Below are 15,123 nucleotides of genomic sequence, written 5' to 3' on the forward strand. Positions count from 1 at the left end.
CCTTCCAAGTCCCCAGCCTGGACACACTCAGGAGCACAAAGCCTCGCTAGCTGTCACTTCCTTACAGGCTCAATCTAAATGCTGGAGCCCTGCCACCCCTCACCTGTCTACCCACCAGCCTCTCCCAGGAGGAGGAAAGGGCACCAGAACCAGGCCTCCCTTTGCTCCACACCACGCCCAAGTGCCCAGAATGGGTGAACAGGAGTGGGTGAGTCTGGGTTCAGAGTGGCCCACATTGTTGTGGGAAGCTGGAGTTCAAGGAAAGCGTTTCTGGCAACACCATGAAGGCATCCTGAAGAGGGGAGCCAGGCGACCCCAGTGTTGATAGTGGTGTAAGCAGTGTGGCCTGTGCAGGCCCCACTGTGGCTGCCTGGCTACCCCACATCCTCCCAGGGCCTCAGGCCAGCTGCTCCTTACGGAGGAACCTAAAGTCCTGCAGTACCACGGCAAGCCAGGGAGGAAAAGGAAGAGCTCAGCTCAGGGTCAGGGGTGCACCCTGGGCCTGGGCTGGGGACCGCAGGCACAGCAGGAGGGCCATGGGGTCAAAGGCCAGCCTCCATGCCCACCTGCCCAAGGAGAAGTGCTCCAGGCTCTCTGGTCTGCCTGAGGGGCCACCGAGCTCTGGTGGCCACCACCTGAAGGGGGTCTGGATGGTGATGAGCAGGTGGCTCCACCCCTGCCACCCCCCACTGCTCTACCACAAGCCATCATGCCTCTTGGGGGTCAGAGCCTTGACTGTCCAGCCTGCCGGCTGTATCATGACCAGGTGTCCACAGACCCCATCACTATGTATGGAGGCCAGGGAGATCAGCTAGGAGTCATGGCAAGCTGAAGGCTACCATGTCCATATGGCTTGCACGCTGGCCTACTAAGAGGGCCAGGGCACAATCCAGTAAGCACAGCCTGCAGACCTGGTCACCCTGCAAGAAGGCCAGGATGTGCAAGGCTCTCCCAAAGGGGTCAGCTTCCTCCCTCAAGGCCCAGGCAGGAACAAGGGTAGTTCATATGCCACTTTCAGTCCCAGTGGTGTCTACGTCTTGCTGTGACCTTGGTGTCAGGAGGCCGCTCTGAGAAAGCAAGAACTTGAGTCCATTTCAATGGGCCTGTCTCAGAATCACAAAGCAAAACCCCAGACAAAGCCAGGCCCTGCCGGGAAGAGACAGCCAAAAGCATTCCAGGCCCCGGGGATAGCAGGTGGGCACCGGGTCCTGATGCCCAGAGCAGAGGCACTGCCAGGACGTTCCCACCAGGCCACCATCCAATACACCAAGGACGAGCACCCGTTTATTTAGAAGAGCAGACAGAAGGGTAGTGGGGAGACAGCTCCACAGAGAACATCATTCCCACTGCACTGGGCATGGGGCCCACCAGAGATGGACGCAGGGATTGGGGGGCACTCTTTGAAGCTGGCATTGCAGCATTTCCCAGGGAAGGGCGGCTGGAGAAGGGTGCCCGGTGCTCTCTGAGCCTCTAAAGTGGAACTAGAACAAAGAAACTGCCACAAGAGGCCAGCAGGCAGGCTCCTGGGCACCTCTGCAGAGAGCCCTTAGTTCCAATCCAAGCCTGTCCACTGCCAGGGACTGTGCCTATGCTTCCTGTGTGCAAATGGGCATAAGGATGGCATCCTTGGAGGGAGGTCACATCTGCCTCTCATGTGCAAGGGACATGAGTGACAACAATCTTCATCAAGGGCTCCCCAATTGCCCCTAGCACGGTGGGGGTGACTTCCTCCACAGTTTTAAAGGAGACACTGTCACCCCATGTGGTTCTATCCTTGCTCTGAGGCCACCCTCATGCCATACGGCCCAAAAGAGTGACTTTTAGGTAGGGCCCAAAAGCCCCTCTGCAAAGCAGGCCCCCTGGGGAGACTGTGCCCCAGAGCCCTGCGCAGGGCCTGCAGGTGCAGAGCCAGAAGCAAGGTGGCACCAAGGGACATTCAACACTCCCTCCCTGAGTTCTTTCTGTGGTAGACACACACTGGCAGGAGGAGGCTCCCAGCACCCTCCAAATGAACACCAGGGCTGTCACATCTGCAGGGGAGTCTGTGAACAACATGTGATGACAAAGACCCGGACTTTCTCCCTGGGCCCCAGGAGATCAGCAGCCACACCAGACGGACACTGGGGCCCGGCTGCATCTGTGGGGGCCTCCAGGGGAAGTCTCAAGCTGGGCCACAGCTCAGCATGCAGGGCACAGGAGCCTGGACCAACGGGGGAGGTTGGCTCTGCTCACAGGGTCCCCGATCCCTAGAGCACTCTCCAGGCCCAAGTTCCAGCGAGCACTAGGGGGAGGCTGGGATAAACCAGGAACGTCTGTGGCCTCTACTCCAGTGTTGCTGATCCCACACCTCACAAAACCTAAATCCACAGCTGAAGAGGCCCAGGACAGAGCCAGGGAAGCCACCAAGGGCTAAGGGGCCATTCTCGCTCCTGAGCTCTCTGCCAGCATCTGGCGGACACGCTCGCTGGAGAGGGAAAGCTAGGAAAGACTGGTCAGCACAGCAATGGCCCCCAAAGACGCCCACCTCAGCCCTCAACCCCAGGAAATGTGGCCCTACATGGCAGAATTTGATTAAGCAACATGCCCCCAGATGGGAGCTGCGCCTGGCATCTCCAGGCTGGCCTGACCTAGCCGGAAGGGTGTGCAAGCAGAACACAGTGAGGGAGAGGGCAAGGACGACCAGAGATGCTGGACAGGCCACCAGCCAAGGGACACTGGTGCCTCTAAAAACTGGAAACACTAGGGGAACAGATTCTCCCCCTGGAGCCCACAGAGGGACCTGCCCTGCCACACCCCGACTCCAGCCTGTGGGACCCACGTTAGACTTCTGACCTCCAGAACTGTAGTAAATCTTTGTTCTTTCAAGCCACCAAGATTTTGGTCACCTGTTACAGCAGCCCCAGGGAACAAACACAAACATCTGGGTGGAAGCTCAAGGGGCAAGCTCCATCTTGTTCATTGTTTTTCCACTTATTATAACTATAATTAAGTGGAAATAATTTCATGAAGGTCCTGGAGTAACATTTGCTGTTGGGTTCTGAGAACGGGGTCTTGCCGGTTGCCAGGCTGGCCTCAACCTCCAGAGCTCATTGATCCTGCTGGCTCAGGGGCCCCAGTAACTGGAACTAAAGCCACATGCTGCTGGCCTGGCCTCTCCACAGTGTAGCACAGGCGTCGGGGACAGGGTGTCTCATCACCTGTGCAGCCCTGATGCCTGGGGGTGGCCAGGTCTCAGGTGACACCAAGCACCAGGGAGCTCTGTGGCCTGGGTAGTTTCTTTGACCCCTTGAGAAGAACAGCACGTTGGGTAGTAGGAGGTGCCAGCACTCGATAGAGAGTACCATGGGCAGACCTGGGTGTGTCCTCGGGCCATCTGTGAAACGCAGCTCCCGTTTTAAATGACTGCCAGCCCGCCTGGGGAGGCACAGCCCCTGAGGCTGGCAGGTGCCCCAGTCCGACTCCCCCACAGACGGTGTCTCTCTCGGGATGGCAGCAGCCAGATTTCAGCAGATGCCAGGATTTGGAAAAGAAAGAAAGCAAAATAATGAAAAAGAGCTGCTATGGAGCCCGAGAGGTTGCCAAGTGTTTCAAAGTTTACGAGCAGCTCAGTGTTTGCACCCTGAAGAGCTTTTTCAAGAAAAGCAATGGAAATGGTAAACTAATATTGGTATTTCTCATACAGCACCTGAGCGCTCTTCCAGCAGCCTCCTGCTTCCGTCCTAATGTCTGGGAGACCATTTCTCCACCAGAAAACGTTAGCTTGACGTTTTCCTGCCTAATGTTTCCAAACCACCACTCAAGGTGACCCCTTATCCCCTTTACCTTCAGTCATAGGGCACTGCAATGTCTCAAGTGACCAGGAGAGAGTAAGCTCAGGGGCTTTGGGCGCGTGGTGTTCCTGGGCTGGCAGCTCCCCAGGCCTTCTGTGCTGTCCCATGAGCCTCGGGAGAGGTGCCCCAACTGCTGGCCATGCAGGCGGCAGCCTGCCCTAGTGGGCTTGGAAGGCCTGGCTGAGGGGCTCAGGCTGCATGTGTGTGTCACAGGTGGCCACAGAGGCTGTGAGCCGAGAAGCAGCAGGTCACTGGCGTCTAGTGACCATGATGGCAGTGCGGAGGTGGGCTGGCAGGTCGAAGGTGTAACAGGGGTGGCCCTCTGTGGTCTAGACAAGAGTGAGGGGTATAGACAGTCAGTGCTACCCTGCGAGAGTGCCAGGGTGACCAGCAGACGCATGGCCATGGAAGGGCCGTCCTGGCTCGTGGGGTAAGCTGGGTGCAGCGAGCCCTTGCTCAGCACACGGCCCTTCCAACTGATACTCCAGGACTTCCGGCCTCCTGGGGCAGCTGTGAGGATTTCTAAGGTCAAATTGGGCATCACAGTCTGCTAAGGCAGAATAATGGCCCCCCGGGAGGTGACCCACCCTCTATTCCCTGGACCCTGTGCATGTGTGACCTCACGTTGCAAAAGGGACTTTGAGGATGGGAGCAAAGGACCTAGAGGTGGGAGTGCCTGGATCATGATAGCCTAACCCAGGGTCCTTATAAGATGGACACGGGATGGGCAGAGCGAGGAGGAGCTGGATGACGGGAAGAGGTGGGAAGAAGGGCTGTTTTGAAGATGGAGAATGGACAGAGCCAGAGGCTGAGGCCCCGGGGCCACCTCCTGAGGCTGGCAAAAGAGGGGCCTCCAGTGAGAACCAGCCCCATGGACCTTCGCAAAGGGAAGAGGACAAACCCGTTCCTGAAGCAAGCAGGCGGCCTGCAGCAGGTCAGCCTCCAGGGGGCTCCCTTCCCAGCTGGGGTGAGGGGTAGGATATGGCCGGGGACACATTCGAGGTGGCGTGCACATCACCCACTGTGACGGGCACTGGCCGTGGACAGCAGCCACAGTCCCATGGCACCGCAGGTCCCATCTGCCTGGATGTTCCCCACCCCCCTCCCCATGAAAAACGATCCTTTTGCTGATTAACCTCTACTCTCAGGAATGACCACCATGCCCAGCAAGAATGTGCTTCTCCGTCCACAGGATCGAGTCCTGACACTGCAAACCCTTGCTTCCTGGGGGCCATTGTCCATCTCCTCTCTGATGTTGACCAGTTCTCTCTGCCACTCAGAGGAGAGCCCTGGCCCTCTACCAGCACTTCAGGCCCCAAGGCGTGAGGCCTCCGTGGGGCCAGTCACCAGGGCTGGTTCCCCCACAGTGCTGAGGACCTCACTTCTCAAAACGGGAGCCCCTCAGAGCAGCTCCTTCTCCAGGCTGGACGTCTACCCCGTGTGGACAGAGCGCGTGGGAGAAGGCCCGGCGCAGAAGGTCCTAACCACCTGGTGGTTTCATGAAGTTGGAAGGAGCCGAGGTCTGTGAGGAGGGGACCTGACAGTGGGTCGGCAGCCCCGCGTCGACCCAGAACTCAGAGCCTTACTGTCTGACTTGAATGAGACCCTCCTGGATTCTCTGGGGGTGGGTCCCACATCCTACGAGTGTCCTTACAAGAGATACTCCTTGTGAGAAGCCGTGACTGGGAAGGCAGGGGTTGAGACGATGCGGCCACAGGCCACGCAACACCCGGGGCTCCGGGGCTCCGGGGCTCTGGGGCTCTGGGGCCCTGGAGCCCTGGGGCCCTGCGAGCTGATGCGGCAGGTGGGAACCCTCCCCACAGCCTTTGGAGGGAAGGTGGCCCGAAGTCTCCTGGGTTTGTCATTCTGTTGCAAAGCCCCAGAAACCAAGCCACTCTGTGGTACAAAACCCACCAGGTGCCCTGCACACCTCCCAGGCAAGTTCCGGAGCCACCAGTGGCTGCTGACACTGCCTCATCTGTGCAGTGACATGTGTGTCAACTCTGCCGGGGAGGTGGCCCTGGGGCCTCCTCCATGTTAGAGCCAAAGCCATGGCAAGAGGGAGGCCCTGGGCAGGGCCAGCAGCTCCTGGGAGGTGCAAAAACAGTCTCCAGGACTTAAGGGGGCCCTGACAGAGCTACATCAGAGAAAAGCTGATGGCACATCACCCTCCCGCCCCACAGCGTCTGACACACTGTGACTGTGTCCTCAGGAACCCAGAGGCAGCAGGGACTCACCAGGCCCACTCCACATGGCCCAGCAAAGGAGCAGAACGAGGGGGGAGACGCTGGCCTTGAGTGGCAGTGCCCCATGCCACCTGCCTGCAGGTGCCTTGGCTCCCCAGAAACGCCCCGGGTCCTTGCAGAAGGAAGTGCGCCCACGACCTCACGGGGGACGCTCCTCTGGAACACGACAGACTGGATGTGACAGTGTCTGATGGCCTTGAGGACACTGGCTGGGAAGTAGGCCAGACTCCATAACCACTGTTTCAGCCGGCCCCAACCCTTCACAATCAAAACAGGACATCCCCCCAGAAGAAGCAACTTTGCCACCCCCAGGAGCCAGTGTTTCTCTCAGGGGTCCCCAGGCCAGAAGGCCACATGGCCCAAGTCCAAGGCTGAGGCAGCATGCAGGACAGGCTGGGCAGGGAGCAAGCGCTGTACAGCCAGTGGGCGTGGCTCCTCCTGAGTGCAACCAGACCAGCCACCACTGCCGAATACCACGGCCCCCTCGTCCCTCGCAGCTTCTCTGGGTTCCAGCTGAAGGCAACTTTTGGAAAGGAGTCTGCCCAGGCTGCCCGACTCCTACCAGAAGTGACCCCGAGACGGCCTGCTCCAGTTGCAGGGCAAGTCCTCCTGGCCAGGAACCTGCACAGCTCCTGTCCAGCCACTCCTGGCTGTGAGCAGCCAAGCAGCAGCCTGGGGCCTTTCCAATGGCTCCCTCGACCCTCAGAGGCTGACTGTCCATCCCGGGGGCTGAAGCTGCACGGCTCACCCGTCCCTCGAGCAGATGCTCACCAAACAAAACCCACCAGGCTGCTGGTTGGGAGAATCCTGGTGGTTCTCCAAGACACTCGGGGACCAGTGAACACAGCGAGTCCCAAAGGACGTAAGCACATTCTCCTCTGTGCATTTTGAGACTGGTTCAACAATGTGGCCCTCATCATAGCAATTCGCCCAGGCAGGAGTTCTAGGAAGAGTGTGGCGTGATGTCACACTGCGGTGGGATTCTTGCTTTCCCTTGGTTCATGCCACCACTGGGCACAACGCTGCCAGCATGAGACATGCACAGCCCTGGAGGACGAGCTGAAGCAGACGAGACCCACTTGTTTGGGCCAATTCTAAAAATGACACTTGTGGCAAATACCTATCTGCTCTGAAGAGAATCTGCCAGACCCAGGGGCGCTAGGCCAGAGACCGTCTGTCCTCCATGCTCATGATTATGGCAGGGGGCAGCCCTGCACCCTCCAAATCTCAGGGTGCTCCTGACAGCACGCTGCCTGCAGAACTAACTCCAGGCTCTAGAGACGGATCCGGCCACCACAGCTGGCACAGCAGGGCTGCTTTCCCGCTGCAGCTCATCTCAGGCCACAGGTCACAGGTCACAGACAGAAACTGTCGGGTGCTGTGTCCACAAAGGATCAATAACCTGAGGCAGGCTCTGTGCTCTACAGCTGCAGAGGTCTGGCCTCCTATACAGGCGACAGGCCCCACTCCCGGTGGGAGACACGTCACTGGGACTGGACTTCTGGCCAAGGCAGCGACACCTGTGGGCCCCTGAAGTAACCCTGCTGCTGCCTGCATCACAGAGGACTCACTCCTCTCACAGTGCAACACACCTGCCACAAGGTCTGGTGGCAACAGTCAGGGCCACGGTGCTCTGTTGGAGGGGCACTGGAAGAAGATGTGTTCATGCTGGTCTCTGGGAGGATAAAGGCCTCCACCATACCTGAATTTTAGATTTTACCAGGTTGAAATATCAAATGGGTCGACACTAGCCTCACAGATGCATCCCCAAGGCCAGAGCATGGAGCATGGCCCTCCTGTTTCTGGTGGCACATGGACAGACATCAGGTGTAAACACTAAGCTAGCCCCAAGGGCTGCTCCCCCTACCCCAGCTTCATCAGAAGAGCTCTGTTACCTTTCCGGATCTTGTCGTGAAAATTGATGGCGTCCACGGAGGCAGTGACTATGTTGGTCTTGCAGTGGCGTGCAGCAACAATCCCAGCCACCTCGTCCATGAGCTTCATGGTGACTCCTGCGAGGGAGAAAGGGCACATGGCAGATGAGGCGCGGAGAGAGGACCATTGCACATGGTGTCTGACCCCTCCCACCACCCCCCAGCAGGGGCCGGAGCAGCAGGAGGCGCAGGGACGGTTGCAGGTGGCCTGCTACTGCTCTGTTTTAAACCTGCTTCTCCAGGTGCTGCTGTTTTGTTTTTGGTTTTGTTTTTTAAAAAAACACTGGTGATTGAGCTCAGGAGCATTCTGCCACTGGGCTACCTCTCCAGTATTTTTTTTTTTAAATTTTGAACCAGGGCCTTACTACTTTGCTGAGGCTGGCCTTCAACTTGCAATCTTTCTGCCTCAGCCTCCTGAGTCACTGGGATCAGAGGCATGCACCTGATCGGATTTCAAGAGCTTTTGAAAATGACCCCAGCTGCCACTCTAGGCCACTGACAGAATGACAGCCCTCTCCCTCTCCTCCAGACATATCTCATCCTGCCAGGAAAGCTTCATTACACTATCCAGAGTCAGGTAAGAACAAGCTGGCAGAGATGCAGAGACCTCAGTGGGAAGTGAAGTGCGGCTGCTGGAACTCCTTAAAGGAAACAGGGACCTAGCAACTCCCCACCAAGTGTAGAAGCACCCAAGAGAACAGAAACCTGCATGGATTTCACAAAGCATCTAACCTCACAGCCAAAAGTTGGAAACCACTGTGTGTCCATGTCCACCACCTGATGAATGCGTTAACAAGGGCGGCTTGTCACCCACCCGACAGGTCCAGGCCACAAGGTGGACACACCATCAAACCTCACCGAGTGACAGCGCTGGGCACGGATGACCACATCCATGTGAACTTTCCAGAAGAGGAAAACATGGAGAGGCAGGCAGACTGGTGGGTCCCCAGGAGGGGTCCGGGAGGTGGGGTGCACCCTGAAGGTAGAGAGTTTCTTTTCTGGGGTGATGAAAATGTTTCAAAACAGACCGAACAGGTTGAGCAGGTTTCCTAATCCAAAAACCTAAAATCTGACAGGCTCCAAAACCCAAAACTTCGAGCATTGATGAGGAAAATTTTACACCATGAAACTTTTGTTTCATGCACAAAATTACTCAAAATGTTACAAGATGAGATGTCAATTAGTTCCATCCACCGTGGAACAAGGTACGCAAACCAAACCAGACCAAACCACCACCTGTGAAACCACCCCCCCCACTGGGTGGGTATCCAAAGGGACCAGTCAGCCCACCAGACCCTGCATCCCTGGGCTTAATGCAGCGCTATCTGAAGAGCCATGCGGGGGAATCAAGTGAGACATCGGACAGAGGACAGAGGACTTTGGCATCCACACAACAGAATAACATCCAGCCGCCAAGAACAAAATCCTGCCTTGTGCAGCAACTTGGAGGCCAATGGCCGGGCACAAAGACAAACAGCACTCGTTCTCACACGTGAAAGCTGAAATGTTAGTTCATAGCAGCAGAGAACAGAGAATCTGCCATGAGGGGCTGGGTGGGGTGGGGGCAGAGGGAGTCGGTGCCAGTGCACGGCTCCCAGGGAGGAAGTCCTGGGCTGCCCAGTGCAGCAGTGACTGGAGCCCACGGAAACCTAGGGTATATTCCAAGCAGAACTTGGGAGGAGTTCGAAGGTTTGCAGCACAAAGATGGACGTTAAGGAGGCGGGGTGCTAATTACCCTGATCACTACCATGGTACACCTCATAAACTCGCACGATTACTTCATGTTTACACAAAGACACTTCTTGACAAAACCCTGTTTGAAGTTACCTTCTGGCCCTGTGTGTAAACTGCGTAAGAAACAAGTGAATCTCCTCTGAGTTTTGGGTCCTATCCCCAAGATGCCTCATTATGCAGAGACAAATATCCCAAACCCAGAGAACGTCTGAAATGTCCACCACCAGCATTCTGGATGGGGGGTGCTCCAGCCAGGGTTGCAGAAGCACACCTCTGGGAACATCGTGGAAACAACAGCTTGCTCACGCTGAGGGCTGGACTGTACAGGATCAAGTTCTGTCTTGATAGAGCTGCCGTATAAAATGAGGCAGGCCCGCGGGCAGAACTCGGCGAGGGCACAGTGCCTTTGAACCTCAGGCTGCAGATGCTGGCTGGGGTTGCACCCCCTTCATTGACAGGTCACTACATACCAGCCCTTCCACCCAGTTCTTACTCCCTAGCACGACCCCCATACCACACACGTTTCACTTATAAAAATCAAACCACGCCTTTCAGTCGAACAAGGTGGAGCTGCCTATGTTCAGCCATTCTGACCTACAAAAGCATCAAAGTGACACTGGTCAATGCAGCAGCTAACAGGAATTTGAGGAAGCCCTGTGCACATCTGCTTTAGGATACAGACTGATTTCTAAAAACCCACAGACAAAACCCAGACTCCATCCCACCCCGGGAAGCCAGGCTCCCATTTACGGTACACGCTGCAGACTCAGATGCCTGTATGGCCAGCAGGTGATGCTGGAAAGTGGGCAAGAGGTGGGGGACGTGGGCAAGTGGCTGGCCAAGGCTCCCAGGGCTTGGCTCCTGCTACTGGTCCCCTGTGACATGATGAGGGTCCCCCTCTTCTTTAGGAGGCATAGCAGTCAATGCAGTGCCCTGTCTGGTCTGGTCTCTGACTCTGGGCAACCAAGAAGAGAAAATATATATATATACACACATACATACACACATACCTGAGCAACACGGAGTGGCCACTGGATGCTAGGGACTTGAGAACTTATCTGGGAGGGTGTGATGATAATATTGTGGGTGGCTCTGAAATGCTCCAGAGGGAATGGGACTCCTCACGGAAGCCACGGAGCCACAGAATGAGCGAGGCAGCGGCGGGTGGAGCAGGCCGGTGTACCTCTTCAGATGGACAGCGAAGCTCTGCTCACCTGCATGGACAGGGTCAGGAGCCCCATGTCCCAAACCAACAGTGAGGTCCAAGGCCACATGCAGGTCCAGGTCTGAAATCAGGGATCAGGTCTGAGAACTGCCCGTCCCTCACCGGGCCTGTGAGGAGCAGCTCTGGGTTGTTGCCATGGTAACAGACATTCATTGCCCTGTCTGATCCACTGGGAGACTCTCCTGATTTTTCTTCCCCTGGCAAGGGACCTGAGAAGGTGGCACCAGCCCAGGCTTGGAGAAGGCCTGTCTAGCCAAGACCCTGCTCCAGGACTTGCTGGAATCCAAGACAAACCCATGCCCTGGGCTCATGTGGGCCCGGAGGTCCATAGGTCTGTCACCTCCCTGGCCAGCTGCCCAACAGGGCATGAGGCAGCCCCCGGACCACACTGCCACCTCTGGGCTGTGGCTTGAGTGTGTGCACTCACGCGTGTGCTCACACACACTTCTTTACACAGTTTGGGGTGGGGGAGCCCACAGGACGAGTGGCCCTGCTGCAGGGGCTCACGGCAGGGTGGGGCGCGGAGGCGTTCCTGCACAGGCCGCACCACAGGCAAGGTCCTTGGCAGCCATCAGCCACATCCAGCAAGTGCCCTTCAGGCACCCAAAACACGGTAAGAAGCGCAGACAGCCAGCACAGGGTGACGGTGACAGGACCAGGGGCTGAGGGCGGGCAGCCAGGGCAGTGTGGCTGGTGTGGTGGGCGAGAGGCAGAGGGTCAGCCTAAGGAGCCAGAAGGTGGCGGTGCCCACTGACGGTCTAGACCCCATGGGTCTGGTCCCCTGCAGGCTCCTCTCAGCAAACTTGCTGGAAGCCACGTCCCACAAGCCAGCATCTTCTCCATATCACAGACAGGATGTAAAGACGCAGGGAATCTCGTGGCCAGTCTTATGGCTGGGGGCGGGTCCAGGGCCTCCCAAGGGCACAGGAGGAATGGCTACACTGCCGTAAGACTCAGCCTGGGCCATAAGACTCAGTCCAGAGTAGAGTTTTCAGAAAAGTATGGAAAGGAGAACCCAAGATCATGGCGAGGGGTGGGGAGACGGCAAGATCAGGATGTGTACTTGGGTGGCGGGTGGTGGCCCACGGCACTCATGCTGGGCACTGGGTATGCTCACCGAATCAGAAGGGCTTAGTGGAAAACCAAGAAGGAAAGGGAGCGTGTGGGGATCGAACTCAGAGAGCACCTACGGCCGCCCCTGGCTTGTGCGTCTGGGAAAGCAGAACTAACAACGGAAGAATAAAACGCAAAGTGCTGACATCCGCTCCCTCCGGTGGCTTTACCCGACTGTCCGAAATGCCACCTTGCTGGTACAGGTCCCACAGGGCTCTGCTTTCACCGAAGACCACAGGCTCCGAGGCACGAGCAGCCAAGGTGGCTTGGAAGGGAGGCAGCGCACTGCGTCAAGAACGGGCACAGAGACGACCACTCAGCCAGCCCAGCCAGGCCCTTCGGGAGCCAGGCAGGGACTCCAGACCTGGTACCAGCTTGGTCCAACAAGCAGTCACAGGTAGGCCAACAGGGCACTCATCCAAACCACAGAAACCTGAAGCAGTGGGGCTAGGATGGGTGTCAGAGACCCACGGCGCCTGTGTGTCGGACATTCAGAGACAGCCCCTCCCGACCCTAACAGCCAGCACATGCATCTGAGCTGGGACGGGTGGAGAGAACCGAGGTTAGCGGGACACCCGAGACAACCGTCAAACTGAAGATGGGAAAGGTTAAGACGGGGGCTGAGGTCACGGAATCCTACGGCCCAGCTCTGGGGCCCTGGGCACACTCCCGCTGTGTACGTCTATCATCAGGTTACACCCCAAACCTGGGGCTTGACTCCAGGAACCAGGTGGGTGACCAGGACAGTGAGATGTCCCCATTCTGCCAGATGAGGAGTCTTCAAATTGGGTCTGCCTCACAGGCAACAGGCTGGGCAGCAGGCTGAGAGCTCTGGGCTTCCAGGGACTCTTGGATGGACAAAATCTGTCCACTTCAGCTAATGGGCACTCCCCAGGAGGCCAAGGTAGGCTCAATGGGCAGAAGTGATGGCAGGTAAATTCTAGGGTTCACTAGGTAGAAAGACGACCTGGGAAAGAGACCACCTAAGAAACACACTCGGCTTTACACAGGCGGGGTGCTGGCCCTGCAGAGTCAGGCACAAGTAGCGAGACCAGAGCGAAAAGCAGAACCTGCCTGAGCAGAGACCTCCCCAGAACCTGCCTGGGCTCCTGCCGAGCCCCCGAGTCTGTGAGAAAAAGGAAGGACAGGTGTGGTGCTCTGGAGCCCTGGGCAGCAGCTGAGGACAATCACATACTGAGCACACGCCCCTCTTCCCTCTGCACAACGGCCAACAACGCTGGCGCCCTGCACCTGGGCCCAACTGTCTGCCGCCCATCACCGAGAGGATGATGAGGTCAAGGGCCGCGCAGGGAGGAGGTCCTCACAGAGCCACCATCTTGTCCCCTCAGGACACGTCTGTAAGGGAACACCTCTTACTTGATGTGACCCACAGGTTATGCTAACGGCTTGTCCCCTGGAGACAGAGCAGGCACCGCCCCACTAACGCCAGCGCAGAGAGCCGCTCCCCCCAGTGCTCCTTCCCAGGGCCGCTGAGGGCCTCGCCGCTTTGCTCCCACTCAGGCACGACTGCTTTCAACACTGAGAAGTAACTCTGGCAAATCACAGTTTGTGGTGGCTGTCCTTATTTCCCACGATTTGTAATTTAAAAGACGACGACAAAATTGTAGACCTGCTGTCCTTGGAGACTGCATCGCTTCAGGAACTCGGGGGAACGAACAAGCCAGACGTGCTTGGCCGCCACAGGCACATGAACGCTGGGCACCAGAGATATTTTTGCATCTAACATTTAGCTGCTTACAGGTTTTTGTTTTGTTTTAAGTATTGACAACATGCTGACTGGCTTAAAAATAGAGTTTTCACTTTATCTCCCCGAGGCCTGCTGGCTGGCTGGGCCAGGCTGCTTACAACCCCAGCAGCAGCCAGCAGCCCGGAGCCCGGAGCTGGCGCCTGCTCAGTGGGCGGGGATTGAGATGCCCCCATTTCTATATTTAATCCCGACTGGCGGAGCGTGGGGCCGGCCTCCTATATTAAGAAACGATAGTAACTTCATCTTACTGACACATCCCACCCTGTGGTGATGACAAGGGTTATTAAAAGACCCAGGTGAGCGAGCACTCCCAGACAGCCCTGCTTCCCCCGGGTCCTACCACCGGCGTGTCAGAACTGGGACCAAGTAAGTCCTGGCACAAGAATCTTAATTAAGTTCATTAATAAAAATTACTTTGGGCAATTAATGCCAGCATAGTAAAGATGAAGAGTTCGTCAAGACAGTACCAGAATGTCAGAGGTGGGGACGCTGGCAAAGTCCTCAGTGGAGGTGAACAGTGTTCCCATCCGCCCAGGGGTCACAGGGCCAAGGGCTGCCAGGTGCTCTGCACCCCTGGCCTGCCACCGTGCTGCATCAGGGAGCCCAAGGAGGTCACGGCAAGGCAGCAGAGAGCAGCTGGAGGCCCGGGAGACAGGTGGGGGAGGTTATGCCGAGTCACACACCCAGCCCTGGGAAGGACTGGCCAGCAGAAGGCCCCAGCCTCAGCCTAGAGTCAGCAAGGGCACTTCTCCAAAGGCCAGGAACCATTTGGGTGGGGTGCCAATTTCCTTCCAGGAGCCCGGACCGGGTGGGGCAAAGCTAATGTTTCAGAATAATGTGCTGGCCATGCTGTACAGGACATATTATTAGAGGACACTTGCCACAGTCCCTAAGGAACATGGCCAAGGAGTGGACGATGGCCAATGAACAGCACTGGAAGGCCCTGCTGGCTGCAGGCCTGGCCTGGACCCTGGCTCTGCCTCTCGGGAGGCAGGTCTGTGCCACAACTGCACAGGATGACATGCTTGCTGGCCGCAGGGAGCTGCAGGGAGGGAGCCTCAGGCCCAGGTCTGGTGGGTCACACCTCCGTCCTTTCTGGATGGCCCAGAAGCTGCTCTTTGGAGCTCCAGTGAGAGGAGGATGTTTTCAAAAGCCAAGGCTCCGTGGGAACCTGGAGCAGCGCTGTCAGTCGCCTCTGGACTTCCCAGACCAGAAGACCCAGAGCCGACAGCAGGCCAGCACCACCTCCTGCCTTCTCCCCAGCAAGGCCTGC

The 15,123-nt window shown here is 57.3% G+C and overlaps 1 protein-coding gene across 5 annotated transcripts in view; it reads right to left on the reverse strand.

Moving 5' to 3' along the window:
• Acot7 (acyl-CoA thioesterase 7) overlaps nucleotides 1-15,123 on the reverse strand; it is a 90,548-nt gene that overhangs the window by 16,059 nt on the left and 59,366 nt on the right. For all 5 annotated transcript variants that reach the window (XM_026386095.2, XM_026386097.2, XM_026386096.2 and 2 more), the window contains exon 7: nucleotides 7,972-8,088. In XM_026386095.2, the coding sequence (XP_026241880.1) occupies nucleotides 7,972-8,088 (117 nt within the window). The remainder of the gene's footprint in view (nucleotides 1-7,971; nucleotides 8,089-15,123) is intronic.

The sequence above is a fragment of the Urocitellus parryii genome, chromosome 11, assembly GCF_045843805.1.
Source record: "Urocitellus parryii isolate mUroPar1 chromosome 11, mUroPar1.hap1, whole genome shotgun sequence".
NCBI lineage: Eukaryota > Metazoa > Chordata > Mammalia > Rodentia > Sciuridae > Urocitellus > Urocitellus parryii.